The sequence below is a fragment of the Diabrotica virgifera genome, chromosome 1, assembly GCF_917563875.1.
Source record: "Diabrotica virgifera virgifera chromosome 1, PGI_DIABVI_V3a".
NCBI classification, from domain to species: Eukaryota; Metazoa; Arthropoda; class Insecta; order Coleoptera; family Chrysomelidae; genus Diabrotica; species Diabrotica virgifera.
In genome coordinates this window covers 48,812,525-48,824,665 of record NC_065443.1, presented here as the reverse complement: position 1 = coordinate 48,824,665, position 12,141 = coordinate 48,812,525, and the positions used below count along the sequence as shown (strand labels likewise).

The 12,141-nt window shown below is 32.7% G+C and overlaps 1 protein-coding gene across 1 annotated transcript in view; it reads left to right on the top strand.

The window, feature by feature from the left end:
• Nucleotides 1-1,270, top strand: part of LOC114324750 (proton-coupled folate transporter) — a 68,524-nt gene extending 67,254 nt beyond the window's left edge. The window contains exon 7 of the mRNA XM_028272581.2: nt 391-1,270. Coding sequence (XP_028128382.2) covers nt 391-547 — 157 coding nt within the window. The 3' untranslated portion in view covers nt 548-1,270. The remainder of the gene's footprint in view (nt 1-390) is intronic.
• Nucleotides 1,271-12,141: the final 10,871 nt, after the last annotated feature.

Below are 12,141 nucleotides of genomic sequence, written 5' to 3'. Positions count from 1 at the left end.
GAAATTTATGGCTTTGGTGAGAACCAAATAGCTTTAAAATTGTTAGAAATAAGTATTTTTAATATAACAAGTAAATAAAAATATTATAAAATAGAAATTTTTTTAAATTCGTATTTAAATTTGTATTGTGAGATTTTTTCTCTACGCGCGACTAGACATGACAGAAGTGAGTGCTCCCGGGTTAAAAGTTATGTGCTAAGGCTCTCTTAAAAAATAACGTTAACTTCTCCTCGCACACAATCACATTAACTTATTAATAAACTAACCGCTAATTGATAGGTTTTCTTCAGAAGCCTTAATGTATATATTATGCTTTTCTTTAAAAATATTAACTATTTTATGTTTTTTCCTTCAAGTATCCTTTCTTAATGTGATTTTTTGATTTTGCAGAGTTCTATCAAGATTAAATATACCACACTATCAACCAGATCCAATTCCACTATCTAAAGAACAAGAAAGTGAGAAAAATTCAACAACTAGTAAAATAGCTGATACGACGGTAGAAATTGCACATGAAAATGAAAATAAAGATGACCAACGCTACTAAACTTCAGGACTAATATTAATTAGTTTTCCGAAATTACTTTGCTGTTAGATCTTTATGCGTATGCGGGGTCGGCTTTCTTAGTGTGTCTATCTTTGGTCATATCAACACCAATCCTTTTCACCGACATGCCCTGCCTAAGCGTCTACCCCCAGGTCTTCTTTGGTCTTCTTTTCCTACTCCTTTCAGGAACTTGCAGTTCAGCAGTTCTTTGCATTTGGTGATTAACATCTCGACGTTGAACATGACCAAACCATCTTAACATATGCTTCTTCATTTTGGCATCAATTGGTGCCACCCCTAGACATCCCCTACTATACCAATTTATTTAATTTTATCCTTTTTATTGCTGGATACACCCATATATCTAAGGATTCTCATTTCCGCCACGAGCATTCGTTGTTCTTATAATATGAATAGCAGTGTTTCGTAATTCTCTTTTGTTTTATATTTATTGCTCCAGTTATTGATTTCTACTAGTTATAGGTTGTTTTTATCTCTATCTAATTTTTGGTGTACACTCTGTGTCCTCTTCCCTTATATGTATATTGAAGTTATATTTACCATGTTTAAAAATATTTCGGAGCCACTGGGCGTGAGAAATTTGAGGAACCTGTGTGTGCAGTAATGTAAAATTTACTGAATGTACATATTTATATATTGTGATATATTTTATATTAAAATTAGTTTTTATATGTAAAGAAGGTAATATATTTTTTAACTAAATATGCAATTACTATTATAGTAACATTTAATGCTTTATCTAAATCAAATGCCGATGTCAGCCGCAACAAATATAACTGAAACAGAGGATAGCCTATAAATGCAAAATACTTATATTGATTATTTTAGGGCCGGTTGTTCGAACTCTAATCAACAATGACCACTATCAAATATTAAATTACTGTCACAACTGCCAATGTTAACTTTGGTTGGGTTGCTGAAAACATAATTGATTATAATTATGAGATTTGTTAATCAATTAACATAACAATTATTAACATAATTGATTAACTAATTTCATAATTGTAATCAATAATTATGTTTTCAGCAACCCAATCAAAGTTGACATTGACAGTTATGACAGTAATTAAATATTTGATAATGATCATTTTTGATTAGCGTTCGAACAACCGGCCCTAAGAGTACGGATCAGACGAATAAATATAATTTACATATATACAATAAAGGTAATATAAACTTTATGACATAAAGACGATAACGATTTTACATTAAACATAACGAACTGCATTACCAAGCAGTTTTATTTTTTACATGAAGGTGAATTCTCAAAAAGCAACTCTCCTTTGGAAAACCTTTTGTTTATAGTTATTTCCTGGCTTTCTCTTTCGTCTTTACCACACCTTTCCAATCATTGTTAGTTTAATTATGTGCCCACTTAAAGCTTTCTCCCAAGACCTTAGGTGTAATCAAGATCAACAGGACTATGATCAATAATATCAAGTACACGGACATCACCGATCAATAGAAAACAACCTAAAAAACTGTAAAACATAATAAACTCTAAGTATAGTCCGAAATACAGCAATTTTATACTTATATCCAAACGTTTTCTAAACCCAAATATGTCTTTTCAAACATGGCAATAAACATCTACTTGTTGAGGAACCAAAAATAAAACAAATTCCTGCATAAAATATCTAGGAGCTACTAAATAGTAAACTTAGGGCCGGTTGTTCGAACGCTAATCAAAAATAATCATTAACAAATATTTAATTACTGTCACCAACTGTCAATGTCAACTTTGATTGGGTTGCTGAAAACATAATTATTGATTACAGTTATGAAATTCGTTAATCAATTATGTTAATAATTGTTATGTTAATTGATTAACTAATCTCATAATTATAATCAATTATGTTTTCAGCAACCCAATCAAAGTTGACATTGACATGACAGTTGGTGACAGTAATTAAATATATTTGATAGTGATCATTGTTGATTGGCGTTCGAACAACCGGCCCTTAGTCTCAAAAAAGTCAATAATTAAACAAGCAAGGACAACACTCATGGCCAGGAAGATATTTATTGAAAAATCAAAAGTTAGTGTAATGCTCAAAATTCGGATGGCCAAATGCTAAGCTTCTTCGTCAAAGAATGATTTGCAGTTACTCGAGCGTATATAAAATGAGGACCGATTGGGCTGTAAAGAGTAGGCTCTAAAACCAACAAAAGTTAAGTAAGGTTTTCCATAAAGTGGGGGACTTTCCATTTTTTAATTTAATTTTTGATTTTCAACAATCGGTTTTTTTTTCAATTATAGCGCGATTTATCCATAATTCGAAAAAATGTCTCGCATAAAAGTTGCTTATTTCTATGTAAAGAATCGAAATCTGCAATAAAAATTGGGAATCCTATTTAAGATTTTAAAGTAACCCCCAACCCCAGCACCGTTGGGGGTCGTGTTTGGTGCCATTCGGTAGATTTTTCAAAAATATTTAATACGTGCATTTTGCAGTTTTTCGATCTGATGTTCATTTTGCAAAATATTGCGGGATTCGTATTTAAAATTTTAAATTTGCCTCCCACCTTTCTTAGTAGGGGCAGTGTTTCGTATCATCCAATAGATTTTTAAAAAATGTTGAACACGTATTTTTTAGTTTTCCGGTCTGACGTTCATTTCGCGAAATATTCGCTATTTTTGTGAAATTTTGTGAATCGCCCATTTCCTTATGGTAGGGGAGCCCAAGCGGGGATTTTTGCAGTTACTCGAGCGCGTCAGATTATCATATGGGGAGAAACCTGGTACCCTGCAGATGTACCTCTACCATATATTGGCTCTTAACATAGGGGAGTTCGTTAAGGGGGACCCGAAAAAAAATCTATCCTTAAAAATACTCGAAATTGTCAGATTAAGATAAGGTAAGTTAAGTACATGCAAAAGAGTGCATATTTCAAAATTCTGACGATTTGAGCTGGGCGTAAGGAAATGGGCGAGTCCCAAAATTTCACAAGAAAACAGCGAATATTTCGCGAAATGAATGACAGATCGAAAAACTAAAAAATATGTGCTCAATATTTTTTAAAAATCTATCGAATGATACCAAACACGACTTCCCACAGTGAGGGGTGGGGGGTAAATTTAATATTTTAAATACGAATCCGGCGATATTTTGCGAAATGAATATCAGATCGAAAAACTGTAAAAAACACTTATTTAATATTTTTAAAAAATCTATCGAATGGCACCAAACACGATCCCCAACGGAGGTGTGGTGGGGGTTACTAAATCTTAAAATAGGAGCCCCCATTTTTTATTGCAGATTTGGAATCCTTACGAAAAATAAGTAAATTTTATTCGAAACCATTTTTCGAATTATGCATAGATGGCTTTATAATCGGAAAAAACGATTGTTGGAAATGGAAAATTAAATTAAAAATGGCAAGCGCCCACTAAAATGGAAAATGTTACTTAACTTTTTTTGGTTTTAGGACCTACTCTTCACAACCCAATAGGTCTCCAAAGCGCTCGAGTGACTGCACATTTAGCATACTTTGCTCGCCTACCATTACGCCCGCCCGTTCAAATCGTCAGATTTTTGAAATATACACTGTTTTGTATGTACTTAACTTACCTTACCTTACTCTGACGAATCACCCCTGTATGAAGAGTCAATAATATGGTAGAGGTACATTTACAGGGTATAAGGTTCCTCCCCACGTAACAATCCGACGCGCTCGAGTAACTGCAAAAATCCCCGCTTGGTCCTCCTACCATAAAGATAATAGGCATATTAATAAAGTTACCAAGATCAAAGATACTGATACAAATACAAGATCTACTAAAATCCGGGTGTATAAAGTCATTATAGGACCAAAATAAACTTTGGCTACCGAAACCTGGACTTTCAAATAAAAGCGGAAAAGGATGGAAACAGAAAATAAAAGGAAAACAAACGAAGAACCGCTTATAAGTACTGAGAACTAAAAGAACTAGATTTCTACGAGCACAAACAGTAAGACTCTACATAATTTGAGAAAGCACAGAAAATAGAATGATAAAACTGTGTATTACAAAAATGTAAATTTTAAACTTAAAAGAGCGTAGGAACAAAATTTCTGGCAAGTGCTTTTTAAATGCAAAAATTTTTTCGAATCCTGAGGAAAAATAGGAAATAAAGTATTTTTGAAAAATATGAACGTAGAATGAAAGATTACATTAGTACCGAGGATCGAAGGTCCCTGAAAACCTTTATAATGTTTATTTTAATAAGTTACAGGGGTGAAAAAGAAGAGAAAATTGAGTGTGATTTTTAATTTTAAATATCTTATTCAAAAATACTTTTTGATTATGCTAAGGGAATTTCGGCCCTCGGTAATAATGTAATCTTCCATTTAGTGTTGTCGCTAGGGGGTACAACGGCCTGCTTTATTTAGATGGGACTTACATAAGTTTCTTCTATATATTTTGACCCGTAGAACATGAATTTTTTGGGTTACAGTTGATCCGGATATCGATACAATTATTATAAACAAAGAACTTGCAGAATTACATAACAGCGATTTTTCGCAAAACAAAATATTTTTTTGTATTTCTTGGGCCATTCTAAGCAAAAAATGTTCTTTTTTCGTAGTACAAGTTTTTTCGTAGGACTAATAGTTTTCGAGATAAACGCGGTTGAACTTTCAAGAAATCGAAAAATTGCAAATTTTGAACACGAATAACTTTTGATTTAAAAAAAAAAATAGCAATTCTGCTTATCGCATTTAAAAGTTCAAGTCAAATTATACCGGTTTTTATTATTTGCATTGCTAAAAACTAATTTTTTTTATAGTTAAACAAAGCTATAAACAAATAGTGTTTGAGCGTTTTGACGCGTGCACAATGCATGCGTTTAAAGCATGCTACGTAGAAATAGCCTGTTTGCAGGCACTTGCACTAGTTCGATTTTAAATGAGAGATGTATTGGAGACATCAGTCAAGCACTATGTGTTTATAGCTTTGTCTAACAATAAAAAAGAATTAATTTTTAGCAATGCAAATAATCAAAATCGGTACAATTTGACTTGAAATTACAAATGCTGCAAACATAACTGTTATTTTATTTTGTAGTCAAAAGTTATTTGGGTTCAAAAATTAGTTTTTTGATTTTTTGAAAGTTCAACCGTCTTTATCTCAAAAACTATGAAAGCTACGAAAAAACTTGTACGAACATTTTTTGCTTAGAAAGACCCAAAAAATATAAAAAATGTTTTGTTTTGCGAAAAATCGCTGTTATGTAATTCTGCAAGTTCTTTTGTTTACAACAACCTTATCGACATCCGGATCAACTGTTACCCACACAATTCGTGTTCTATGGGTCAACGTACATAAAAAGTCTCGGGTAAGTCAATCTGAATAAAGGAGGCCGTTGTACCCCCCCCCTGGCGACAGCACTAATTGAAACAAGATCTGATCGGGTTTTTTCCTATAATTCTGTGTTTAAATTTTTCAAAAATATTTATTAGTTCTTTCAAGATTCGAAGAAAATAACTGCATTTAAAAAGCATTGGCCCGAAATTTTGCGTCTACGCTCTTTTAAACGTTCAGAGATCCTGCAAGAGGCGAGCAAAAAATATAATTTTTAGTAATGTCACACTGCCATCGCGGGTCTTGGTCAGAGGACCGCGATACTCGTCATGTGCATCGCCCCGCCCTTTTTCTCTCGGATTGGTCGGAATCTTGGGATTCCCAGCCGTCCGCCTTTCCCATTGGCCGAGATTTTGGAATTCCCGGTTACAACGCGCAGAAAGGGTCTATACAAACCGGTGGTTCCAAGTTTTGGTTTATCAGGCCATCAGGCGGCACTCTGCACGGGTTCCTCCGAGAATCACCTGCACTCTCGGAGTTCCACCTCACAACCTACCCTGCACTGTGTGGTTGGTAGTTTTACAACCAAATTTTTGAGTTTTATTTTGCTGCTGCCGGTCTAAAGTTCGTGTTTTATTTTTAGGTTTTACTTTTAAATGAAAGTCTTCTAGACTTACAGCCCAACTTATTTCCCCTATTGTGGACAATACATGGCGAAATAACAAGGGAATAAGCATGGGCTAACCTTAGCTTAATAAATATTATACCTAGTAGCAAAAGAGATGCCAAACATGTAATAGAAAGAGTACCTACTTACGTATATTTAAAAATATTTATATTTATTAAAGTGGTATATATCTACCTACAGTGGGTGATCATATTATTAGAGCCACCTCAGAAAATTTTACTTTTGTTGAATAATGGTATGTAAGTTTTTTCTTTATACGGTCCACGTTGCCTTTGAAACTTTAGAAATGAATGCTATGTTTCTGTTGGAGTGGATTAGTATTGAATATTAAAGTTTTTAATTCTGCTATTTTTCTTGGTGAGATGCCTTTGGATTTCCCATGATGTCCTGGTACCACTAGTATAACAAACGCGAAATTTTTAATAAATTCACAAAATATAGTATAGGACTGTCAGCATCACTGGAGAGCAATGGAAACTTACAAAGTTTATTATAACTCTAAACACCAAGAATACAAAATTATATGCACACGAGTTGCAAGCTAGGCTGGGCAGTACTGACAAACAATGGAATATGAGTCACGTATTGCCACACATGCGTGTTGTCACTATTGTCAGACTATTTATTGCACTTTCAAAAGTGTAACAAGACAGCCAAATGGAAACAAATGCATTAATATATGAGAGGTAGAGACAATACATGGTAGAGACCCCGAAACACGGTGTCAGAGGATGGCAAGAGACTCAAATTGAATCAAAACGAAAACGATTATTTTCTTTCCTTTTTCATACCTTACTCGGTTTAGAGTACAAAATGACCACGTTTCGTTAAAGTATTCTGAGACGCATTGTTGGAGTGCTCCTCCTAGCGGCGCCGCTTGGTACTATCGTATCTCGGTTAACAGAATCCTGACTCGTGGTCGAAATTTATTTTTATTTATTTTTTTTATTAATATATGATACAGCTCAATTATGTACCCTTCATCTAAAACATTGAATTTTACTAGGTGGCTCTACTAATATGATCACCCACTGTATGTTACGCTCAAACTCCGAATTCGGACAATATCCGAAATTTTTACTCACTTCGCGATGTGGACAACGTGAATTGCTCACGTCGCGGAATGAGCATTTTATTCGGACATTGGCAGAAGCGAAATACCCGGAAAGCGTTGTGGGTAAACGAAAGTACTCAACTGCCAAAATAAATACGTTCAACGGTGATCGAGCAAAACCATAATACACATAACCGGACGTGGGTAATCTATTTTACCCACGTCGGATTGTGGGTATTTCTAGTTTGCGCAAACACCGAAATCCGTTTCTCACGGCAAAAGGTTAAAGCATTCTGAAAGAAAACTAATCCCAGTTTCAGTCGGGGGTAACGTTTTGGTAAACATTCCTGATGTCGACTGGGGCTGATTAGCTCCAAGAGATGTAATGACTTGTGTAATAAATAAGAACGATGGTTCCTATACCCTTGGTACAAAGCATAGAGTTCTTGACAAACAGTTTTCTAGAAACCATTTCCAAATTTTCAGGTAGCTCCTTCTTCTTTTTCACGCGCCATATCAGAATTATCCGACGTTGGCGATCACCATTGCGAAGGCTTCTCGATCTTCTGCAATATGGAATAGTTGTCCTGCATGTGATATCTGAGTCCATTCACGAATGTTTTTTAACCAAGAAACTTGTTTTCTTCCTACACCTCTACGTCCCTCTATTTTGCCTTTAAGGATCAGTTGTAATATTTTATATCGACTTCCCCTCACTATATGTCCCAGATAAGACATTCTTCGAATTTTAACAGTCTTTAGCAGTTCTCTATCTTTGTTGACCTTCCTTCGTACTTCTTCATTAGTTTTTCTTGCTGTCCAGGGTATCTTCAGCATCCGTCTATGAATCCACATTTCCAATGCTTCAATTCTGTTCATAATCGATACTTTTAGCGTCCACACTTCTGCACTATACAAAAGTACGGACCAAACATAGAACTTGACCATACTTTGTCTAAGTTCTAAACTGAGATGATTATTGCAAAGAAATGACTTAATTTTCGTAAAAGTAGTTTTAGTCATTGCTATTCTACGTTTTATTTCTATGTCTGGATCTAGTTGGTCCGTTATCACAGTTCCTAGATATGTCATTTTGTGAACTTTCTCAACTTGGACTCCGTTTAATTGAAGCTTTGCATCGGGATATGGGTGACGACTAAACACTAAAAATTTGGTTTTGTTTGAGTTTATTTTAATGCCCATTTCCTCTCCTACCTCGTGAATACGATCAAGCAGAATTTGGAGACCTTCAATATTATCTGACAGAATTATTGTATCGTCTGCATATCTTATCACATTAAGTAGTTCTCCGTTGATTTTTATTCCATATGGCTGTCTCTCAAGTGCCTTTTTAAATAACTGGTCCGAGTAAACATTAAACAATGTTGGTGACAAAATGCAACCTTGTCTGACGCCTCGTTGTATGGAAATTTCATCGGTGTAGTTATCTCCAATTTTGACCGTAGCAGTTTGATTCCAATACAAATTTTTAATGACACGAGTATCTTTGTCATCTATTCCGATATTTTTCAGTATTTGCATTAATTTTACATGCTGTACTTTATCGAATGCCTTTTTCGAAGTCCACGAAACATGCAAATATACCTTTTCTTTGATCACGGCATTTTTGTAATAGGATGTTAAGCGCAAAAAGTGCCTCCCTGGTACCCATAGCATTTCTAAAACCAAATTGAGTATCTTCGAGATCTTCTTCGCATTTGCGTCTAATTCTGTTGTGAACTATTCTTAGGAAAATCTTAAGAGGTAGCTCCTAATAAATTTATTAATAACATCGATGTACCTGATGAATAGCTCAATGTCCATATAGAAGCAATGATGTCATCCGGGTCCAAACAAGGTTTCATCAGATGTGGATGCAAGAACAACTTTTCGGGAAGTCTTGAAAATGTGTAAAATCAAACATAAAATGCAATTCTAAATGTCACGGCAACGGCAGCATTTCTTTTGCTAACAATAATTAAAGTTAATATTTTATGAACAGAACTGTAATAATAAACATTGAAAGCAGTACATGTATGAAAAAGACTCATATTATATGTATTAGAATTATTAAACGTTTTCATAAAATATTAAATATATGAAACCGTTTAATAATTATTTTCTATTTGTAATAATCCGATACTTGTATTTTACTGTTAGTCTAGTAAAATAAAATTACACTACATGTAAATCAAAATGTAAATTCGTACAGGTTGAAACAAATTTTATATCAAAGTTTAGGTGGGTAAAAAAGATATTTTCAAAAAAATATCCAAATCATAAAAGGGGATCATTGTTTAAATAATTAAAAAGTGGTCATTTTTGCAAAAAAAATTACTTTTTTAACTGCTGAAGTCATTCAATTACTAATGAAGGTCTACAGAATTATTTTCTGCAAAGTTGAAGGGTAAATATTTCACATAAGACTTACTAAATTAAATTTGACCCCCTATTTATTTAAATAATTATACATAAAACTTTAAAAACAAATTTGCAAAAAAATATTTTTAGCGTTTGAAATAAGCACTATAAAATATATTATTTTACTGAAGAAGTTGCACTATGTTATCAGTATTAATTGAAAAAAAAATGGTCCAAAAATATTTAATATTATTTGAGATATTGAATTTGTTTATTAAATGTTACTCTATTTTCAATTGCAAAAACGCGGTTGTTGCCAAAGAAATATTCACCTGTATTAAACCTTATTATTTTTATTTTTATGTATATTTTCGACAAATGTATAGATACATTCAAATTTCAATTAAACTTCCCCCTAAAATGACATTTAAAAGTTATTCAAATTTGTTTATAACTTTTTCTTTTAATAACGTCGCGTGGATTAAATATTTTGAAATGCCGTTTCCATAATTGGGTTCCTGGGAATTTTTCACTAATTAACAAATTTTTTTGTCTTTTTTTCCTCTTCTTTTTTTTTCTTGAAGTTATACTACTACGGGCCCTTTTAGGGTTAAGTTTCATTAAGAATGTTGAACCTCAAGTTGTAGAGTCTAGACCTAAAAATATTAAGATTGGTCTAAAATCACTTTAATAAAATGTGGCTACTTACTGAGTTACAGGGTGTTTTATTTAAAATTTAAAAATTATTTTTACCAAGTACTTTCAAACTATTTGACGTATCCTTATCATACTTGGCAGAAAGTGTGAGTACCCTACAGTCTACTAAATTGTGATAAATAAAAGTTTCAATCTACTACCAGAGGCGTACGACAGGGAATAGTTAATGGTTAACCCTTCCCAAATTCTACGCCACTGAAGGAAATACTATTTTAGCGAAATTTTCTGATTCTCCAATACTTTTTGTGTAAATAATATACTCTTTACTGGTAACGATTAAGTCATTAGTTTTCGAGATATTGGACGTTTAAAATGAAACATAGTTATTTTGATTCATTAATAATTCATTCATTTTAAACTTCCAATATCTCGCAAACAGATGACTTTATCGATACCAATAAAGTTATTTACATACAAAGTATTGGAGAATCTAAAAATTTCGCTAAAATAGTAATTCACTCAGTGGCGTAGAATTTGGGAAAGGTTAATCATTCACTATCCCCTGTCGTACGCCTCTGGCACTAGCTAGAAACGATTATTAATCACAATTTAGTAGGGTGTATAATAGCCACACTTTCTGCCAAGTATGATAAGGATACGTCAAATAGTTTTAAAGTACTTGGTAACAATAAGTTTTAAATTTTTAAATAAAACACCCTGTAACTCAGTAAGTAGCCACATTTTATTTAAGAGATTTTAGTTAAATCTTAATATTTTTAGGTCTAGAATCTACAACTCACAGATTCAATATTCTTAATGAAATTTAACCCTAAAAGGACCCGTAGTAATATAACTCCAAGAAAAAAAAAAGAAGAAGAAAAAACGACAAAAAAATTTTGTTAATTAGTAAAAAATTCCCAGGAACCCAATTATCGAAACGGTATTTCAAAATACTTAATCCCCGCGACGTTATTAAAAAAACAAAATATAAACAAATTTGAATAATTTTCAAATGCCATTTTAGGGGGGAGTTTCGTTGAAATTTGAATTTATAAATGCATTTATCGAAATTATCGATAAAAATCAAAATAACGAGATCTTATTCAGGTGAATATTTCTTTGACAACAACCGCGTTTTTGCAATTGAAAATATAGTAACATTTAATAAACAAATTCAATATCTCAAAAAATATTAAATATTTTTTGACCAATTTTTTTTTCTTAATACTAATAACATAGCACAACTTTTTCTGTAAAAAAAGATATTTTATAGTGTTTATTTAAAACGCTAAAAATAATTTTTAGCAAATGTGTTTTTAAAGATTTATAAACAATTATTTAAATAAAGAGGGGGTCAAATTTAATTAAGTAAGTCTTGTGTGAATGATTTACCCTTAAACTTTACAGAAAATAATCCTATTGACTTTGATTAATAATTGAATGACCTCAGCAGTTAAAAAAGTAAGTTTTTTGCAAAAATGACCCCTTTTTAATTATTTAAACAATGATCCCCTTGTATGATTTGG